This window comes from Arachis stenosperma, chromosome 9 (genome assembly GCF_014773155.1).
Source record: "Arachis stenosperma cultivar V10309 chromosome 9, arast.V10309.gnm1.PFL2, whole genome shotgun sequence".
Lineage (NCBI taxonomy): Eukaryota > Viridiplantae > Streptophyta > Magnoliopsida > Fabales > Fabaceae > Arachis > Arachis stenosperma.
In genome coordinates, this window is record NC_080385.1 from 133409088 (window position 1) to 133430549 (window position 21462).

Consider the following 21462-nt stretch of genomic DNA (forward strand, 5'->3'; position numbering starts at 1 on the left):
GGCTAATCAACTGTCAGATTTTTCGTCTTGGATGAAAAATACTAGGCACAGCTACCGCACGGTTAATCATCTGTCAGTTCTCACTTGTGTCGGAATAGGATTTCTCTATCCTTTTGCACACTGTCACTGCACCCAACATTCATGAGTTTGAAGCTCGTCACAGTCATCCCGTCCCAGATCCTACTCGGAATATCACAGACAAGGTTTAAACTTTCCGGATTTTGGAAATGCTGCCAATTGGTTCTAGCCTCTACCACGAAGGTTCTAATCTCACGGATTCGAATGCTCCGTTGTCAGGAGAGGCAAGTCAAATCCGTGGATCAGAGACCCAAGAGACTATACTCTGGCTGTCGTCCAATGACTATGTTGAACATCATGTAGACCGCTTGTGGTTGTCAGGCACGAAGATATTGGCTAAGCGAGTAACGAAGATAGTGGGTGATTGTCATGGGTCACCCCTTTATTTTGACTTAACTGAATTAAGTACGAGAGTATATCTTCGAGAAGAAATAAGCGTGAATTGAAAGAGAAATAATAGTACTTGCATTAATTCATGAAGAACAGCAGAGCTCCGCACCTTAATCTATGAGGTGTAGAAACTCCACCATTGAAAAATATATAAGAGAAAAAGATCTAGGCATGGCCGAATGGCCAGCCTCCTAAATGTGAAAAATGGCATAAGATTCTATTCGAATACAATAGTAAAAAATGAGCATTAAGCTTTACACGTGCATAGGCCTTTTCTGGAGTTAAACGCCAGCTTAGATGCCAGTTTGGGCGTTTAACTCCAGTTCTGGTGCCAGTTCCAGCATTTTACGCCAGAAAAGGCTCTCTGGCTGGGGTTTAACACCAGTTTGGGCCATCAAATCTTGGGTAAAGTATGGACTATTATATATTGCTGGAAAGCCCAAGATGTTAGCTTCCAGCCTATTTGAGAACGCGCCAATTGGACTTCTGTAGCTCTAGAAAACACGTTTGAGTGCAGGGAGGTCAGAATTCAACAGCATCTGCAGTCCTTTCTCAATCTCTGAATCAGATTTTTGCTCAGGTCCCTCAATTTCAGCCAGAAAATACCTGAAATTAAAGAAAAACACACAAACTCATAGTAAAATCTAGAATTGTGATTTTTTCATAAAAAACTAATAAAAATATAATAAAAATAACTAAAACATACTAAAAACTACCTAAAAACAATGCCAAAAAGCGTATAAATTATCCGCTCATCATCCTGCTCCTCTTTTTCTCTTCCGTCAAATTTGGGATCAGCGTGCTCTTCTTCTTTCTTTGGCTCAGGCTCTCAGTTTTGGATTTCACTACTCATTCTTCATATTCAAAATCTCAATTTACTCTTCAGTTTCAAGATCTCATCTCATTCTTCAGCTTCAAAATCAACCTGGTCTTGTTAGGTATTTCTTTTTCCTCTCTCAAAATTTGTTATTCTTTCATAAATCTGATTTAATTTTCGTTTTGATGCTTCAGATTTCAAAAATTTTTTATTCAAGCTTCTTATTACTAATACGTATTAAGGTAAGTTCAGATTCTCATATCTATTCCCTAATTTATATTTTCTGATTTGGCTTCTTATTGAGTTGTTCTATAATTCGTACTTTTTATTTGTTCATCATATCTAATTGCTCTTGAATTTGTTCCTCATATTTGATTTGTGTAAATTGATATGTAATTTTGGTAAAGTTTTTGTTTTTTTTCATTTGATTTTTCTATTTTTTATTCATAATAAAAAAAATGAGAGAAAGATAATTGTTACTTGATGATACAATGCTATTGTTAGTTCTATTTCAGAGTTCTATTCATTTTATGTTTTATCTAATTTGACTTTTAATCCTTCATTTTTTTTCTTTCTAATTTTTGCACACCATGTGTTTGTTCTTTTTCCTAAACCACAGGTTCATATCAAATAGGAGTATCTAGCTTTACTTTGAGAGTTTGAATTTCTCTCTCTTTATATATATAGTTTGAATTTCTATAATATGTTAGTTTGCATTAGTGATATTGCTTATTTGCATAGTTGCTTAATGTAGGTCAATCAATTTTATCAATGGCTTTCAAATTGCTATTAAAGAAACAAAGTCAACCAGTTGAAGCAAGTATTTTTTATTATTGAAACTTACTCTTTGTTAAACTTAAAGAATTTTTAGCATATTCATGATCACATTTGTTCCCTCAGCTGCAATTTATGTGATATAATAAGAGTATACAATCACAATGTCACTACAATATAATGTAAAATATCAGGATTAGAATATTTTCCATGACTTGTTTAAGTAGTGTTATATAACAAATAGGCTTCTACTTGTGCTTCTGTTACGCATTCTCTCTTTTCTGCTCTGCCTTTTTGCCTTTGTTATTTTTTGTGATCAAATTTGTTGTTGTTGTTGCAGTTAATCAAAGAAATTTTGCTATTTCTTAAAAGAACAGCAGTATACTTCTTCCTTCAATGGAGAAGGTTATGTTAATTAGTAATTAACTCAACTTTAGTTAATAAGCGTAGCCGTGTTTTCTTTTCTTTCTTTAGTGTTCTTTTCTAGAAAATAGGAACTGGTTAATTAATTTAAAGTATCACTCTAACTGTATTTAAAAGAAAAAATGTCTTAGAAATACAACAAGTTTCTAATTTATTAGGTGGATCCTATTGATTAAGTGAGACTAAAGCTACGTTTGTATGTCTGATAATAAAGCTAGAGTTACACGTTGATTTCATAGCTTTGTTCGAAAGAAAATGAGTGTGATTAAAAGCTATGAAAGGTAATATTCATTTTTATTTTTATGTTCATTTAAGAGAAAAAAGATCAGAATACATATATTTTGGTCCTTTAGGAAAAATAAAAAACAAAAGAAATTAAAGACAGTGACTATAATGTTGTTTAATTAAGCTCTAGAAACTAACCGACCATATCCCCCTAAAACCAACAAAAACCAAGGACTAAATTCATGTTACATCCGACCACTCATCATTTGATCATTTTTTTTCTGAATTTGTTGTTAACCGGTCTAATAATTTAATTAACAGTTGTGGCTTAATTTCATTGAAATGTTTAGGAACTCACTAGTAATTTTTAATTTTGCCAAATTTTTTCACCACTAAGTCGTTCACTTGTATAATAAAATAGCTTTCATTTCAATATTATTTAATCCTTCATTTAATTTATAGGAAAGATCTTGATCTATTAATTTTTCTCATTGTCAAATCAATCTCTCTTTCTTTCTCTGTTAACTAGTAATATTATATTAGCATTTTCTTTTTTAAAAAATTAGATGACTAATATATTCTTTCTTTCTCTGTTAACTAACCCTTTACTTTTTCTGTATCTATTTTCTCTTTTATATTTTTTTCATTATATGTGCTCCTTAATTTTCTGTTTTGTATATGGTAAGCTGTGGTTGCGTTATATGTTTGGTATGGACTATGTGACATGCATTCTCTGGATTTTATTTTTAATATTTTTTTAGGTATGTTAAGCTTGTCATATATTCAATGGACAAGGATTGGATGCAAATTAAGAATAGAGCCCTTTTACAATATAGGAGAGGTGTCAAAGAATTCTTAGATTTTGCCTTTAGTCATACAAAAGATGATAAGATATATTATCCGTGTTTTAAATGCAATAATTGCCTTAGAAAATCCCGTGAGCAAGTAGAATTTGATCTTCTAAATCATGACATAGTGAGAAATTATACAATTTGGTACCACCATAGAGAATCGCTACAAGATGAGTCACCCTATTCAAATTCATTTGATAGTGAGGATGATTATATGGATAAAGATGACATGAAAAACATGTTAAGGGATCATTTTGGAGTTTGGGATATAGAAGAGGATATTGAAGAACCTAATGAAGAGCATATAGAAGAGAATATAGGAGAACCTTATGAAGAGCATGTAGAAGAACCTAATGAAGATGCAGCAAAATTTTACAAACTTTTGGATGATTCTGAGAAAGAACTATATCTAGGATGTACGCAATTTTCAAAGCTCTCATTTTTTATGCGATTATTCCATATTAAATGTCTTGGTGGATGGAGTAATAAATCATTTTTTATGTTACTTGAGTTATTGAATGATTCCTTTCCAAAAGGGGTACAGCTACCGGCGTCTTACTACGAAGCTAGGAAGATTATTCGAGATCTTGGCTTGGATTATGAGAAAATAGATGCTTGTATTAATGATTGTATGCTATTTTGGAAAGATCATGATAAGAAAGAAACTTGTGATCATTGTGGTGCTTCAAGGTGGAAGTTTGAGGAGAAAGATAGAAAGAGAAAAAAAATTCTATAAAAATTCTCTGTTACTTTCGAATAACTCCAAGGCTTAAAAGGTTATATATGTCAACGAAGACAGCATTTGATATGAGATAGCATGATGCAAAGCGAATTGATGATGGGTATTTACATAATCCACCTGACTCAGAAGCATGAAAATCATTTGATGAGTTACATAAGTCCTTTTTTGATGAACCTAGAAATGTAAGGCTTGGATTAGCAAGTGATGGGTTAACCCCTTTGGAAATATGAGTACTACATACAGTGTTTGACCTGTGGTACTTATACCATATGACTTGCCACCTTAAAAATGCATGAAGGATCCTTATCTAATGTTATCATTGCTTATACCGGGTTCAAAATCTCTAGGAAAGGCGATAGATACATATCTAAGGCCTTTAATTGAAGAATTAAAAGAATTATGGAATGTAGGAGTTGATACTCTGATGCATATGAAAAAAAATTTAAAATGCGTGCTGCTATATTATGGACAGTAAATGACTTTTCAGCATATGGAGATCTATCTGGATGGAATACGAGACGGGCACTGCATTGCCCCACTTGTAATGTTGAGACTCAATCTAAGTTTCTTACTAATGGAAATAAATTTTGTTTTCTAGGTCATCGACGCTTCTTGCCAATTAGACATAGATGGCGACGTGAAAAAGAATTGTTTGATGGCACAAAAGAATTTAGGCGTCTTCCCAAGAAACTCTCTGGTGATGATATTCTTCAACAAGTTTTTAACTTAGAAGGCTTAGTAGTTAGTAATCATAAAGATATTAAAAAAAGAAAAAAAAGTGCAGCAGCAAAAGAAATGGAAAGTTCCAATCCATGGTTGAAAAAAAGCATCTTCTTTGAATTGCCATATTGGAGGACTTTACTATTGCATCATAATTTAGATGTCATGCACATAGAGAAGAATATATGTGACAATGTTCTTGGGACATTGATGGATATTCCAAAAAAAACAAAAGACAATTTAAATTCTCATTTGGATATGAAAGAGTTAGGCATAAAGAAAGATTTGCATCCTATTAGAGAGGGAGAAAAGGTATTGTCATTACCTGATGCCATTTATAAATTTAATAATAAAGAAAAGAGGAGTTTGTCTGAATTTTTGCAAAATGTCAAAGTACCAGATGGATATTCTTCAAATATTAGAAAATGTATTAGTAAGATGGCTTAAAGACTCATGAATGTCATGTTCTTCTAGAGTGCTTCCTTCCGCTTATTTTACGGGGTCTTTTCTCATCACATGATGTGCGTAGTGCATTAATAGGACTTTGCAGTTTTTTTTTAAGGAGTTGTACTCAAAAGTTCTAACAGTGAAAATCTTGAAAAGATTGAAGAACAAATCATTATCACACTTTGCAAGTTGAAAATGATATTTTCGCCTTCATTTTTTGATGTCATGATCCATTTACCTATCCATTTGGCAAGTGAGGCGAAGATTGCAGGATCGGTCCATTATCAATGGATGTACCCTATTGAGAGGTAAATATTATTTTATCATGTAATATTTTAGATAAAATGTTCAATAAATTTCTTTACTTATATATTGTCCCTTTTTGAACAAAGATATTTACGTAGCTTAAAAGCTTATGTACGTAATCGAGCTCATCTAGAAGGTTCAATTGCTGAAGGATATCTTGCAAATAAATGCTTATTATTTTGCTCAAGATACTTTAATGGTATTGAAACAAAGCATAATCGAGTTGGAAGAAATTGGAATGGTGCAATAACTCATGGTTATAAAGTTAAAACAAAGGATAAAGTACTATCGATTTTCAAGCAAACTAGAAGACCCACAAGAAATGGTAAAGTGACAAAAAGATTGAGTCTAGAAGAAATAAAGCAATCTCATCTTTATATTTTGAAGAACTGTGATCAAGTTACTCCTTTTATATGGTAAGTATAGTTGTATTTAGATAATATTTAACTTTTATTTTAGAAGTATTGCTTGAAACTTATTGGCCTTTATAAATGCAGCAAATATAAAGAAATATTAGAAAAAAAGAACCCAAGAAATATTCAAAAAAGGTAGATCATATGAAGTTTTAAATATGAAGACTCTAAAATAGAGGTGGAAGATTTAAAGAAAAAGGTAGATCATATGACAGGAATACTTGAGCAACTATTGGATGAAAGGTTGTCTATAATTCAAAGTGATAACAATCCTACTTCATTTGATTAATGCTCAAGACTTTGATGAGTTTATGTGTGATTCATATAGCACTATACATAAAAGAACATTAATATGATTTTATGATATTGAGTATTAGTTTTGGTACTTGGTGTTAATTGTTATTGATATACTTGTCAAATGCTAAATAAGGAATGCTATTTGTACTAGTTTTGAATCATGATCAATGATCAAAATTGTAAAGTTCTTGTTTAATTTTATACAATGATTATGTATGATAAAGTGAAAACATATTCATGTCATAGTGGTAGAATTTTTGTTTTGTCTATTGTTATAGTAATTTTTATATAACAAACAAATAATATGTAAAACCTTAACTTTTATAATAATGAATGTCAAAAAAAATATGATTGAGTTTTTTTTATGGTAAAAAATTGTCAAAAAATATCCATGATATAGTATATTTCACGGTTAATAATTGTAAAAAATTGTTGAGAATTTTTTATGGTCAATAAGCGTCAAAATAAATAGTATTTTTGACGGTTAATAAGTATCACAAAAAATAAATTCTCAAATTTTTCTAACATTATTTTTTACGGCTAATATTTATCAAAATAAGATTAAGTTTTTTTGACAATTACTTATATGTTAAAAATACTATTTTTGACAAAACTTTTATTAACATATTTTCATAATTAAAATAGTATCAAAAATTATTTTTTTGACGATTTTTAATTCTTTTTGACACATATAACCCTAAAAAATAATCTATATTGTTGTAGTGATCTAAGCGAATTGTGTTTTTTTAACTAAAACAAAATTCAAATACAATTTCTCCCCGACAAATTTTCTTTCTAAAAATTAAAAAAAAAATTAATTTGTCTCATCATTTTGTTATTTTCAAATTTGCCTCTAATATTTTGAAAATATACATATAATCTTTATTTTGGGAATTTCACTGCTATTTAATTCGTATAAAAAATATCTCCGCAAAATAATAAACAATTGTTTCAAAATCTAATCTCTAATCCAAACACATTTTATGATATATTTTAAAAGATTTTTAATAAAAATATACAAAATATATTCTCTCTGATTTGATGAATAAATAATAGGAAAAAAAACAATCCCTTCTCTTACAAAATACTAATGCCTAATGACATTTATGTAGCCTCTCGTTTGCAAGATTAAAATTCAAAATAGACTAAATTTTATTTTATTTAACCAAAATACATTTTAATAATCATTATAATTATATAAAAATTAATTATAGTTATTTAGTTAGATAAAATAATAATAATAATAATAATAATAATAATAATAATAATAATAATAATAATAATAATAAGATATAGTAAAGTATATATTATTAAAAGCTTGGTCCAATATATTGCTTGGTCATCTCTTCCTCATTGTTGGTTTAAACTAAATTGTGATGGTTCTGTCCGGCAGGATGGGAAAGCGGCTTGTGATAGCGTATTGCGGGATGAGGAGGGAACTTTTAAACTTGGTTATGGGGCCAAATTGGGTCGTTGTCCGGTAGTTGTTGCTGAATTTTGGAGTACTTTTCACGTTCTTCACTTGGCTTGGATTCATGGGTATAAGAAATTGATCCTTGAGATGGATTCAATAGCAGCTGTTTCATTATAAGTTATAACATTCAAACATTTTTAAACTCATCCTTATGCTACGTTGCTACGAAGGATAAAGAATTTGCTAGACCAAGAATGGGAAGTTCGAGTGCAAAAAAAATTTTAGAGAAGGAAATAGAGTTGCATATGGTTACGCAAACAAGCTAAGGGCTACTTCTCCACTCTCTACCTTTAAGTTTACTATTAGAATTTTTTTATTTTCGTCTAATTGTTTAATCATTTTAATGTTTAATTTGGACATTAGCTCCTCCATTTAAAAAAACAAAAATAGAAAAGAAAGAAAATGAGAAGACAAAAAGAAAATTTTAAGCAAAAAGTGAAATTAGATTTAAAAAAGTCAACTAAATTCTTAAGAAATGTGCACAAGGTTATTATTTTTTATTATAAAAATATCATTTTTATTTTTCATTAAAATATACTCTTTAGTCTTTACGATAACATGAGTCATGCAATAGTTTTACACATTACGAAAAAAGGTGACAACTTCAAGCACTTGAAATTTAATCATATTCATAGCACATGTATCTCATATTCTCACCGGTCAGTAGTATTTAAATAATGCAAGAATGAAAATGAAATGGTTCATCTGCTAAATGATAAACAACCACAGCCTCGATTCATAGTATTAAAACAATGGCTCATTTTTTTGATATGCCACCAGGGTGTAAGTTGTGCTTGATTATGGAGAATACAGGTATTAGATACCCGTGTGGAACAGGATTTTTTAAATAATGACAAGGAATATATATATATATATATATATATATATATAATGAATTCGGACGGTCCGAGTTGTTTGCTGAATATTTTATTTAATTCGGACAATTTTAATTGGTGGGTCCAAGTTAAACATATATATGTGTGTGTGTGGAACTCGGATGCAACTTCTCAGATCTCCTTCTTCTTGTTCTGTTTGTTCTTCTTCTTTCCCCAACTCCTGCATCTCTCTTATTTCGCATGAACTTAAAAAATCTGATAGTGAAGTTCAAATTTATGAGAGTGTGAGGAATGGATGATAGAGTTCCGCTAAAAGTATATTATTTTGGTCAAATTTTATTACAAACATCTGAAGGATTGAAATTTAATTGCGAGAATCCGTTAGATATTGTTATTCCATTCACAATCTCATTTGAAGAGCTAAAATGTGTGATTTGTGAGAAGATAGATTCTGAGATGTCAAGAAAAATATCATGTATTTTATACAGATACCTATACTAGTATTTAGTAGATTCGTTCAATTTCAAACCAAATATGTAACCGATGAAGCGAGTATGCAAGAGATGTTTTCAATGTATATTGAAACTCGCGCTCAGATATCGGTCATCGAGTTGTACATTGAATTTGAACAATCTAAAGCCGACCAAAGTATTGAATGGAAAGATTACAATAGTGACAGTGAGGAAGAGTTTAAAAGCAATTATGAACTTGTTACTCTAGACGAAGACGAAGATCAAGGTGACGGGGCGATGGCTCCAAATGTGGCAGACGTCGCAAACGAACATCCGTTTGAGGAGCCATCTTTCATGCGTGTTCTGGACTTGGAAGCCATGCATGCGCCGGAATTTTCGGAATATATTAGTGCAGGTACGTAAATGCATATATTTATACGAAGGATTAGACTTTTGGTAATAATCTATATTGATCGATGGACCAAATAGCTAAGTGACATGTGAAACTATGTTCAATTAACAATTGTTTATGTCTTTATGTAGTTAAGATTAAGGTAATAATATTTTTAGTGAGTTATTGATTTAGTTAAATATTAATTAGTATGCATTAATCCATATTTATTTTTTTGTTTATGTTTTTATTATGTTAAAAGTGAGATAATAACATGATGAAAAGTTTATTTATATTAATGTGGATGTAGTGAGTTTTGATTTACTTTTAATTTCAGTTATTAAATATTTCTTTATTAAATATTTTTCATATGGCTGTCGTCGTAGTAGAAATTCCTATGGTCGCAGATGGTAAATTTGCAGTCAGAATAGAATTCAGTTTCAGGAAAGCATTTATTATGGCGATGAAATATTATATCATTCGAAGAGGCGTAGACTACCAGGTGTATGAGTCGGAGCCTTTGACATTTTATGCCAAGTGTACACAGTATGGATCAGGGTGTGATTGGCTTATCAGGGTTAGCATGATCAGCAGAAAGTACTCTTGGGTTATAAGGAGGTACAACAGTAGTCACACTTATACTAGAGCCACCATTTCTCAGGATCATTCGAAGCTGGATTCGAACACAATTGCAAAAGCAATAAAGCCGTTGGTTGAGGCTAACCCTTTGATAAAGGTGAAATCAGTTATTGCGAAAATGCAGTCGAAGTTCAATTACTCCATCAGCTATCGGAAAGCATGGTTGACTAAGCAAAAATCAGTGAAAAAAAAATATTTGGAGGTACGAAAGCATCATATGAAGCTTTGCCCATATGGTGTGAGGCCATGTGTTACAAGGAGCCATCAGCAGTCGTCCATTTTGAGACTATGCCTGCATATCAAGGCAATGACTTGGTAACTGATATCCAGGTATTGCATCGAGTCTTCTGGAGTTATTACCCCTGCATTAGAGCGTTCAGATATTGTAAACCAGTTGTCCAGGTTGATGGGACTCACTTATACGAAAAGTATAAGGGTTGTCTGTTGGTTGCAGTGTCACAGAATGGTAACAATAATATCGTCCCGATTGCGTTTGCTATTGTGGAGGGAGAGACTTCTGATGCATGGCACTTTTTTTCTTAGTAACCTGCAACAACATGTTGTGACTCGGGATGCTGTGGGACTGATTTCCGACCGACACGAATCCATCAATTCAGCTGTGGCCCGGAGTAACGGAGCTTGGTCGCCTCCGAGAGCTTTCCACATGTTTTGCATCGGCATATAGAGTCGAATTTTTTGAGAAAGTTCAAGGCACCGTACCTGCAAAAACTTGTCGTCAACATAGGTAAAATTTAGTAATTTGAAATTCGACAGAGTTACCTTCAAGCAGTGTTTCTCATATATTCTTTTCTTGTTTGTTTTTGCTTATTGTGCAGGATATTCGAGGACGGTTCGCGAGTACGAACTACGCTACTAGCATTTACGAGAGCGGGACAAAGCTTACACTAACTGGTTAAACCGAATCTCCCGCGAACATTATGCATTGGCATTCGATGGTGGCTACCGATGGGGTCACATGACCACAAACCTAGTGGAATGCATCAACTCAGTCTTGAAGGATGCACGCAATCTCCCTATCACCACACTTGTCAAAGCAACATTCTACAGGCTTAATGAGTTGTTCACTAGAAAAAGAGCCAAGGCAGAGTCGCAGATAACATCTGGACATGTTTTTCTGAGGTTGTGACCTCGAAATTGCATGCAAATCAACTTACATCAGGAAATATCCAGGTTAATTGCTTCGACAGGATGAATGAGGTCTTTGAAGTGCGTGAGATGCTAAGTGGAACGGAGTATGCCGTCGACCTTCGTCGACAACGGTGTGACTGTGGTAAGTTCCAGGTGGATCGGATTCCTTGTCGACATGTGTTTGCATGTTGTGCAAATAAGCGACTGGATTGGCGAGTGTATGTTCACGATATTTACAAGATGGACCAAGTTCGGAGGGTTTACCGAGCTAGGTTTAGGCCACTGGAGAATCCTACTACATGGCCTGTGTACAACGGGCCTCGATTTGTACGGTACCAATGCATGTAAATATCCAAGGGATGTTGTGGAGGCACCGAAAGTTCAGTAAGAATGTGATTATACCTGCTTGTCCACTGCATCACCCAAAATAAATGGGACGTGACTGTGGCCCAGTCAAGATTCTTAGGACCAGTCAGTGTTTTTCCGTGTGCCTTGTCTAGATCCGTACCTGATGAGGAATTCCATGAATAAAACCAAACTGTCGCCTAAACCTATCGGTTACATGCCACTTAATGCATTCAAATGATATTAACGGGACCGTAGCGCTACACACAACTGAGTGCATGTTGATGTCTTTTGGGATTATGTCTGGATCAATGCGGTCAACACCATAAGCAACCCACACAAACTGTACACAATAAAAGAGAGAGATAATTACAAGCCAAATAATAGTGACACTAAATTGGAAACAAATACTTCTCTAATAAAAACACACCTGGCCTTCCTGAAGCTCATCTAATGACTTTCTAAAGTGAGCGAGACTAAGATATCTATAGCGTCGGTCGCCACGCTCCCAGTTATGCCACCTAAAATGATTTATTTCATTTGCACAATTTAAATATAAATATGAACATACTCTGTAAGTTGATAATGTTACCTGTTTGCTAGCAAAAAACTGCGGAGTTTCCTAGGAACCGGCACAAGATATGGTAGCCGGATCCAAGCCCAAGCTAGCAGAAGTGTTAGTGGACCATCGATTTTCTTAAAGTTAAAACAAGATGCCCTGCATAACGACCTGTACAGGTGCACTAGACATGCCGATCCCCAACTATACTGTCCGATACTACCAAAATCACGGAGCAAAGGCAGAAACTTCCAGTGCACAGATGCCCCAGACTTGTCTCCAAGCAAGATCGTACCCAATTACAATATAATGTGTCACTTCACGTACCTCTGAATACTATTTTCGTCAATCAACTGTAAACGTTCTTTTAAATCCCAAAGCCACGTCAATTTTATGCAGCTTCCTCTACAGTCGGACTTGGTCGGTGCAACCCCAAACTGGTGAAAATACTCACCCTCTAAGGCTTCGAAACTGCTCAACGTGATTCCTGTCACTGGAAGACCATTCGTCGGGAGACCAAGAATAACGGCTACATCCTCCAATGTCACTGCACACTCACCAATCGGAAGGTGAAAGGTGTGTGTGTCTGGGTGTCACCTTTCGATTAAAGCATTTACCAGTGCTTTCTAACATTGAACTATTTTAATCTGAGAAGGATGATAAAAACCGATAAACTGTAAATGGTACCGATTCGAAGGCAGTGGGTGGTCATATATATGTCAACATTCGTGAACTCTACAAAAACATAACAGACTATTAGTCAAATTATTAAAATCACTAATTTACTACTAAAATTTAATAATTTTTGAATTAGAGTAACTAATTATAATGGCCTAATGCTAAACTTCCTATTAATTATACAATTTAGTGACTACCATGTATGAATAAATACAATTAATACAAATAATCTTACTAAATACAATTTACTTGACAATTAACTACACAAAACATATTAATTAAAATTACACAACTTTCACAAATAAAATCCAGTTAAAACAACTAATTTTACTAAATTAATTTATCAAATTCCCGAATAATAATAATTTAACTTATAAATTTAATCAATACTCCTACAAATTATTTCGAATGCTTCATAATTTTTAAAAATTACGATATTATTATATACATATTAATATTTTAGTAATATTTCTTCCTAAGGTAAGCATTGAATTATTTTAGTCATAGATAATTTGCCGGTCAGTAATAATAATTCCTATACCACTAACTACAGTTTCTAACTTACCATTAATAATAATAACTAATAGATAAATCCAGTTTTTATTTAACTAATAATGTTAAACTTTATTATTAAAATCTCAACTACAATAACATATATATTTATGTCAATTAAAAAACTAACAACAAACATATAATTAATACTAAAAATAAATATATTATATATTACAAACCTAATTATTAATCAAAATTCTCAATATTATTACAAAAAATTATACACCAATTTAATTTATTTATTGTTACAAAAAATTATTATAATTCCTAAAATTATAATTTCTAAAATTAATCATAAAAATTAATTAATTAATTACAATTTCTAACACTATAAAAAATTTCTAACAACAATACTAAAAAATAATTTTTTAACAAAAATAATTATAATTCTAAAATTTGAAAAAGTTTAAAAAAATAAACTTACATAATCAGAATGGCAGAGATAATTTACAATATAAAATTCAAGACAATCAACATTTTTAATTTTGTGTTTCTTTGGCATTGTTTAAATTTTTTCCATGTACTTTGAAGAACCACCCAAAGGAAGAAGAAGAAGAGAGAATAAAATGGCTTTGAGGGTTAGGGGTAGTTTGAGAGTGATTTCGGACTGAAGGAGTAGGGCAACAAGAAAGTACGTTGGTTTCAGAGGTACCGTTCTGGCGAGCTTATCCTGTGCGATATGTGACTGTTAACGCACAACTCAGACTGTCTGTGTTGTCCGAGCAAATTGGACTGTCCGATCGTGTTTCTTCCTGTTACACCGTCCAAATTCTTCACACTTGATACCACACTCTGATAAAACACATATACACTTTATATCTGTGACTTACTCCATTAACAGCTCCATATAAAAATTAAAAAGCTTTAAAAGTTACCTATTATATTAGCTATTTTAGATATTTCACCGGAAACACCAACATTATGCACAGTGATGTAACTTTGTCATCAACATTCATACGTGGATGTAATAATCTACGGAAATGATGTTTTTCCTTTGCGAACTTTATGGCTACTTTATTCTTTTATGCATACCATCAAACTACATGAAATATGGCATATATATTGAATCATTATTATTTGTCATTGATTCATCAATCATATATCAAACTAGTCCGTCATTACATGAAAGGATATACATTAAAAATTCATAAGTTTTGCGTATAATAATCAAGCTGAATAAAAATAATAGTGAACTACGCACCAAGAAGATACTATACTATATCGGTGACGGTGTATCGTCTTATCCGATACATACCTAATAAAAACAGGGCTTCCACTTGTTTAAGATGCGACTACATACATCTTAAAGAGATAAGAATAAGATACATAAGCTCAATCCTTGATAACTTAATAAATAGTGGCTCGTATAACTTAAATTTATATTTTGAGATTGTACAATAAATACAATACTATTTGAGATTGTATATTGTACAATCTCTTTCTTCTTATTTTTTTCTCTTTTCTTTTCTTTTTATGTTTTTTCCCTGGAATTTAAAGAACGGCATCATAAATTATAACCATAGACGTTTATTGAGTTTATTTGTTGTGATTGAGAGAAACATTTTTTAGAAAAACAGAAGTAAAAACTTATTTTATAGAATTAGAAGTAATTAAAGTATTTAGATACCATATACAAATATTTTTTAATAAAATTAAAGTTCAAATCATAATTATATTTGAATAAAAATTATATTATATTATCATTTTTAAATAAATAATTTAATTATCCAAATAAACTAAAACAATATTCAATATTTTAATATAAATATATTTTTAATAAAATATAAATAGTTAATTTAAGCTAAGATAATCTTTTATAGTGTATGTAAATGTCGGACAAAAGTTAATGCAAAGTGCAGTCGCTCTTTAAAAGTCTAAATTATATCCTCTAAAAATTTAGAGTCTCTAAATTTTAAATTTTTATTTTAGAAATTAAAGTGAGATTATTATTAAATATTTTTTTATATATTTTTTAATTTTATTTATAAAATAAATAATAATAAATTTTATTTTATTTTCTAAAATAAAATTTAAAATTTAAAAACTCTAGATTCATCCTCTAAATCTTAAATTTTAAATTAAACTTTAAATCATAAATTCTAAATCTTTAAATTTAAATTTTAAATTTTAATTTTAAATTTAAATCTGAATCATTGACATAAAAATAATAAATAAAAAACTAAAATCTATTTAATTAAAAAGGAATACTGCACTCTACTTACTTACATAGAGGGTAAGGATGAGCCTATTTTTTAACGTTCTCTAAAAGATTAAATTCACACGATTTAAAAAACTTAAAGATTTCATATTAAACGTATCTATTGTTTTTCATTCTACAAGAGAAACATACACATCATAGCTATTGATGTTTTGATATACTGAGTGTGGAACTTCATCAACTAAGCTAAGTCCAACATTCTATCGAATAATCGAGAAGATCAAGCTAATCTTGGTACCAATATAAATCAAATAAACATTACTCAACATATTGAGAATGAGCGATGATAAATCCATGCATATTCTATTTCTGTTGTGGTTGATCGATGTATTAAACTTTTGTTATCGCGGACGCAGATTATCACTAATGCAAAGTACGCCACATGTAAGAATTGATTAAACACAAACTAATCGAGAAGATTGAAGAATAAGAAAATAAAATACAGTTTTCAAGTACAAACACCGTTCTTTCTCAACAACAACACCGCGCAACTCTACCCACTCTTCAAATATCAAAACTAACCTTGTGCACTATGCAGCAGCAGTTAACCGCAAATGACTCACGCGCTCGCCGCGAGTGACGATACCTTAAAAACCAAGACGTTTCTTTCTCCATACACAACCATCCAATCAAAATCCGCTACGTCACCACGAAGCCGACGCGCGAACCCAAGAATGAAGAATCTCACATGTGGATCCATCGTGAGAGCTGCGTGGGGTTCACGATTCCCTTTATGTGGATCCCATCCGTCTTCATTATGCTCGCAACCTCACCGTAACTATCCTGCTCCTTCTGCACCTTCTTCCTCACCAGGTCTCGGCTCGGCTCCGCGGCTTGCACCAACTGCTTCGGCTGGCTCTTCTTCGGGTCCACAACAGCCGAGATCTCACCCGATTCAGGCTCGTACTTCTGCCCAAACAAGGTCCCTCTGGTTAAGAACTCGTGAGCCAGGTATCCAGCTAGGAGCCGATTAGTGTTTTTCGGCTCAATCGGCTTGTCAGCTTCGTCTGCGAGCTTGCGCTTTCTGGTGTTGCCAGGTGGCAGCATCCTGCGGTGATGGTAATGACTCATCATCATGGCCTTAGATTATGCCACGTAAAAACAACACAACTAAAATACTCTTGGACGCGACGTTCTCTTCTTCGTGGGGTTTAGAGAGGGGCAAAGAAGTAAAACCGATAAATTCCCCTACATTCTTTCGTTGTTCGAACCGAAAATGAAAATATAATGGAAAAGCGGGGTCCACAACGAAAGAAGTCACTAAGGAAAATAATTAAAGAACGAAGAAATTAGAGGATAAGAAAGTGACGTGAAGAAAATAGAAAAAGGAAAATAAGAATAATAATTAAAAATTTAAAACAAAAATGGATGGAAGAGAGAGAAATATAGATGTGGTTATGGATGGTGTTAGGAAGAGGGAGGAGGCGGTGTTGGTTGGGAGAACGAGGGGCGGAGAATATAGATGGGAAGGAGAGGACGGGTGTTGCGCCGCCGTGTGCAGTGGATAGAGAAAGAAAGAAGAGGGATTGCGATTAGGGAGAAAGAGGGGAGGAAGGATGTCTCACAGAGAAACGGAAAAAAAGAGGGAGAGAAGGGAAGGGAATAATAATGTGTGTGGAAGGAGAAAAGAGTGCGGTGATATATTTATTTGGTGATATGGTTTTACGCATTTGTCCATGGGGTGTCCACTAAATAACAGTTGTGGCCCGCACTAAGTTCTGTTTCATACTTTCATTCGCTATACTAAATATTAATTAATAATTAATTAAATAATTGTGGACGATTGCGTTGTGTGTTTGTTAGGGCAACCATGAAGATTGAAGAGGCAGCATCACCGTCTTTCTAACTGGACCATGGAAGCTGTTTTTCTTTAATCGGACAATCGTCAAATTGGTAATCATATATGCTTCTTTTTTTAATTTTTAATTTTTTTAAGTGTTTATTCTGATATGATGATAAATTTTTACATATTGATAACATAAAATATAAACAAATTAAAATCCGATACGTGATTATATTATCTATATAATAAATATTTAGGTTTTTTTAAATATATTTATATTAAAAAATATTTATTTAATTTTTTAAATTAAATAAATTTATTTTTATATTTTACAAAAATTGTCCTTTTAAATTTATTAAATTTTTAAATTCAATTAATTTTAATTTTTTATTTTTAAAATTCAAATAATTTAAAAAAATAAAACAAAAACCGCATCTAAAAAAAAAATTATTCTTCTTCTTCTCTCGTTTTTTTCAGCCTGACGCAACCACGACTGTCGACAGCCATCCAAACAGAATCAGGCGTGAGGATCAAGACGGGTGTTGGAAGAGGAAGGTTTGTGAGAGACTTATATATATATGTCATACACTATGAAATGGGCGTTCAAGATGACCACCGACTACAATTCACATGCCAATAGCCATTACGACCCCAATGCATTTAAATTTCCTGAGATCAAATGCATTAACTATAGAGATATTGTGCTGAGAATGTTATCATTCCTACAAGCTTTGAAGGGATACTCAATGACCTTTTTACTGGAATTTGCAATTCTAATGTGACAATTGGGTTGTCTGCAAAGGCCTAGAAACACTCCTAGGCCCTGGACTTGTGCTGATATTAAAGGGATGACAAGTGGGGTTACGCCTAGATTGGTAACTGATGAATGATGTTTAAAAGGTCTTTTTTTTAGATATTTGTTATTAATTAAAATTTAATACATATGATTGATTGAATTATATTATTTTTATTAAAATTAAATTCGATAAATTAATTTGATAAAAAAATTAATAAATTAAATTTTAAATCGATTTAAATTAATATTTTCTTTTATAAAAAATGACTATAATAATTTTATTATAAAAAATAATTAAAATATTTTTATTATATATATTTTTTAATTTTTAATATCGTAAATTTTAATTTTATAACGACATAAAAAAATGAGTTAGAATTTAGATTCTTAATATATATATATATATATTAATTATTTTTTATAATAAAAATATTGTAATTATTTTTTATAAAAAAAATATTAATTTAGATTAATTCAAAGTATAATTTATTAAATTTTTAGTCAAATTAATTTATCTGATCTAATTTTAATAAAAATAATATAATATAATTAATTATTTTTATTAAATTTTAATTATTTAAAAATATTTAAAAAAAAGTTTTAAGCCTCCTTTTTTAAGTAGCTCCTCGTTAAAAATCACAGCTTGTGATTTCCCTCAGGAGCCTCTTCCTATTGATAGCTTGGAGCCTCTTCCCTCAAGATCCTCACGCCTGATTCTATTTGGATGATTGTCATGCTTGCCTTCTCTCAACTCTCAAATGGAAAAAGGGAAAGAGAACAACATATTTTTCCGTTCCTAGATGCGGTTTTTTTCCCTTAAATTATTTAAAATTAAAAATACAAAATTAAAGATGGTTGAATTTTGAAATTTAATAAATAAAAAAGTAGTTTTGTCAAACATAAAAATAAGGATATTAATTTTTTTACAATTAAATAAAAAATATTTATAAAGATATTTTAATAAATGCAATAATATAATATTTTTTTAATAAAAAAAACTAAATACTTACCTAGATAATATAAGTTACATATAATATTTTTATTTATTTTTATTTTTATCGTACAAATACCTATAACTTTATTATTATACATAAGCAGACACTTTCTTTTAGGGTTTGGGTTCTTTTGGCTTTGGTCAAAACTCAAAATATTTACACAATTACACACCACCATAAAATTCAATCTTATGTATAATAATAATAATAATAATAATAATAATAATAATAATAATACCATCATATTTAAAGTCCGTTCTTTGGTGCTTATCACTTATTTTGGAATTTTGTTAAACTTATCTTTTAGAAAAAAATTTAAATATTTAAAATAAAAATATAAAAAAATTAATTTTTAGTTAATCAATTTTAGAGTTTATGATTTATAATTTAAAATGTAAAATTAAAAATTTATGATTTAAATCTAAAATTTAAATAATCACCAAAAAAATCTAAAATTTAAATTAAGTAAAATCATTTTAAAAAATTGGCTAATGTTAAATAAAAAAAAGTTAATTCCATAACATTATCCATTTAAAAGTCATGGAATCGTAAACTAAAGCCTAAAAATCCTATGGGCCCAGTAGAAAATTACCTAAAATTTTTTGTTGGGAAATATTTATGGACCCATGAACAATAGTAATTGACCTATATAGTTTGGAGCTGTCCAACAATTAGTTAAGATTTGGTGGACTGGATCACTACTTTTTGGTGATCAATTAGTTAAGATTAGTTAAATGTGTTGGGTAAAACCAGTTGGTCAATTAGGTCGGGTGAAACCGGGTTTGCTGCGACTCAGACCCGACCCAAAATATATACCGGACCTATTTATTAGACCTGAACCCGATTTTAGACCTGATGAAACCTATACACTTTTGGACCACGATTACACCGGATAAAAACCGGGTGAAAACCAGGCCGTTAACATTACATTACCTTCATACATTCTTATAAGCTAGCATGTGAAAATATTCAAATTTCCAAGACTCCAACCATTATTTGACATGATAAAATTCACTTAAAAAAATATAACAAGAACAAACTCTTCTCTAAAATTAAAGCATAATCATAATCAATACTAATATTGTCTAATAACACAAAATATTTTAGTAAATACAAATAACACAATATTATGCATTAATTAGTCTAAAATCTTATGCATTTTAAACATAAAACATAACTAATAACACAAAATATTAAGGTTTACAATACTTAGATTTCACATAAGAATAATCATCATCCATCACTAATAACACAATATTAATTGTGTATGATGACTGGGCCACCGAGTCGATTTCGGGTGACTCGAACCATGGCCTGAATCCGACTCGAAATAATGACTGGGGCTATTTTTTAGACCTTTATCTGGCCTTAAACCCACTGAAATTACACCAAATTAATTCCTGAAATGTTCAGAATCAGGCCGGGTCTTCGGATCGAATTGGGCCATGCACACTGCTGACTCAACGATCATTAAGTCTATGATGGTTGTATATACTAAGTAGGGTTTACTAGGAAATTAGTTCTTTTTTTCCTCTTAGACTAACAATCCATTAATAGAATAAAAAAAATTAAAGGTGAGAAAGAAAAATTAAAAAGAAAAAAAGTTATTTGTTGATTATTGATTAAAAAATAGTTTTTAATTTTTTATGTTTAGTTTATGTTTTTTTATTGAATTACTTCATTGAAATGCTTCATCTGACATGTGATAATCATATACAAGTGAGTCTATAGTTCAAAATTTTATCCCAGATTCTTAATTTATAACTCTGTCTTAGGCTAGTTTTAAAATTTTGTATTATGCTCCTTTTGTAAATTCATTCACGGTTTACTAACTCTATCAATGAAATAAAGTTTGGGTGATAGATGGTTCAACTAATTGATCTATCTAATCTAATTTGCCATAATAATTTACTCAAACATATAGATTTGTGACAATAAATATAATACATGTCAACCTGAGTTTTCACCTAAGCAAACTACAAAGTACAAACCAATATATTCCTTCTTTACCAAGTTGCAGGTCTGATATATATAGGTAGTTGAGTTAAATCCTATTTTGGTCTATGAGATTGTTGAGTTACACTGATTTGGTCATTGACTTTTTAATTGTCA

At 31.2% G+C, this 21462-nt stretch overlaps 1 protein-coding gene across 2 annotated transcripts; it reads right to left on the bottom strand.

The window, feature by feature from the left end:
- Positions 1 to 10027: 10027 nt before the first annotated feature.
- Positions 10028 to 17395, bottom strand: LOC130947644 (uncharacterized). 2 transcript variants are annotated; one of them, XR_009072740.1, is made up of 5 exons: positions 16299 to 17395; positions 14194 to 14350; positions 12362 to 13063; positions 12200 to 12290; positions 10028 to 12112 (listed from the first exon to the last, which is right to left on the bottom strand). XR_009072740.1 is itself a non-coding variant. In XM_057876351.1 (1 exon), the coding sequence occupies exon 1, from the start codon at positions 16851 to 16853 to the stop codon at positions 16461 to 16463; it is 393 nt and encodes a 130-aa protein (XP_057732334.1). In that variant the 5' UTR covers positions 16854 to 17395; the 3' UTR covers positions 16172 to 16460. The 2 variants fall into 2 exon arrangements, 1 of the variants encoding a protein (XP_057732334.1); XM_057876351.1 differs by lacking the exons at positions 10028 to 12112; positions 12200 to 12290; positions 12362 to 13063; positions 14194 to 14350 and having other exon boundaries at positions 16172 to 17395.
- Between the last annotated feature and the right edge of the window lie 4067 nt (positions 17396 to 21462).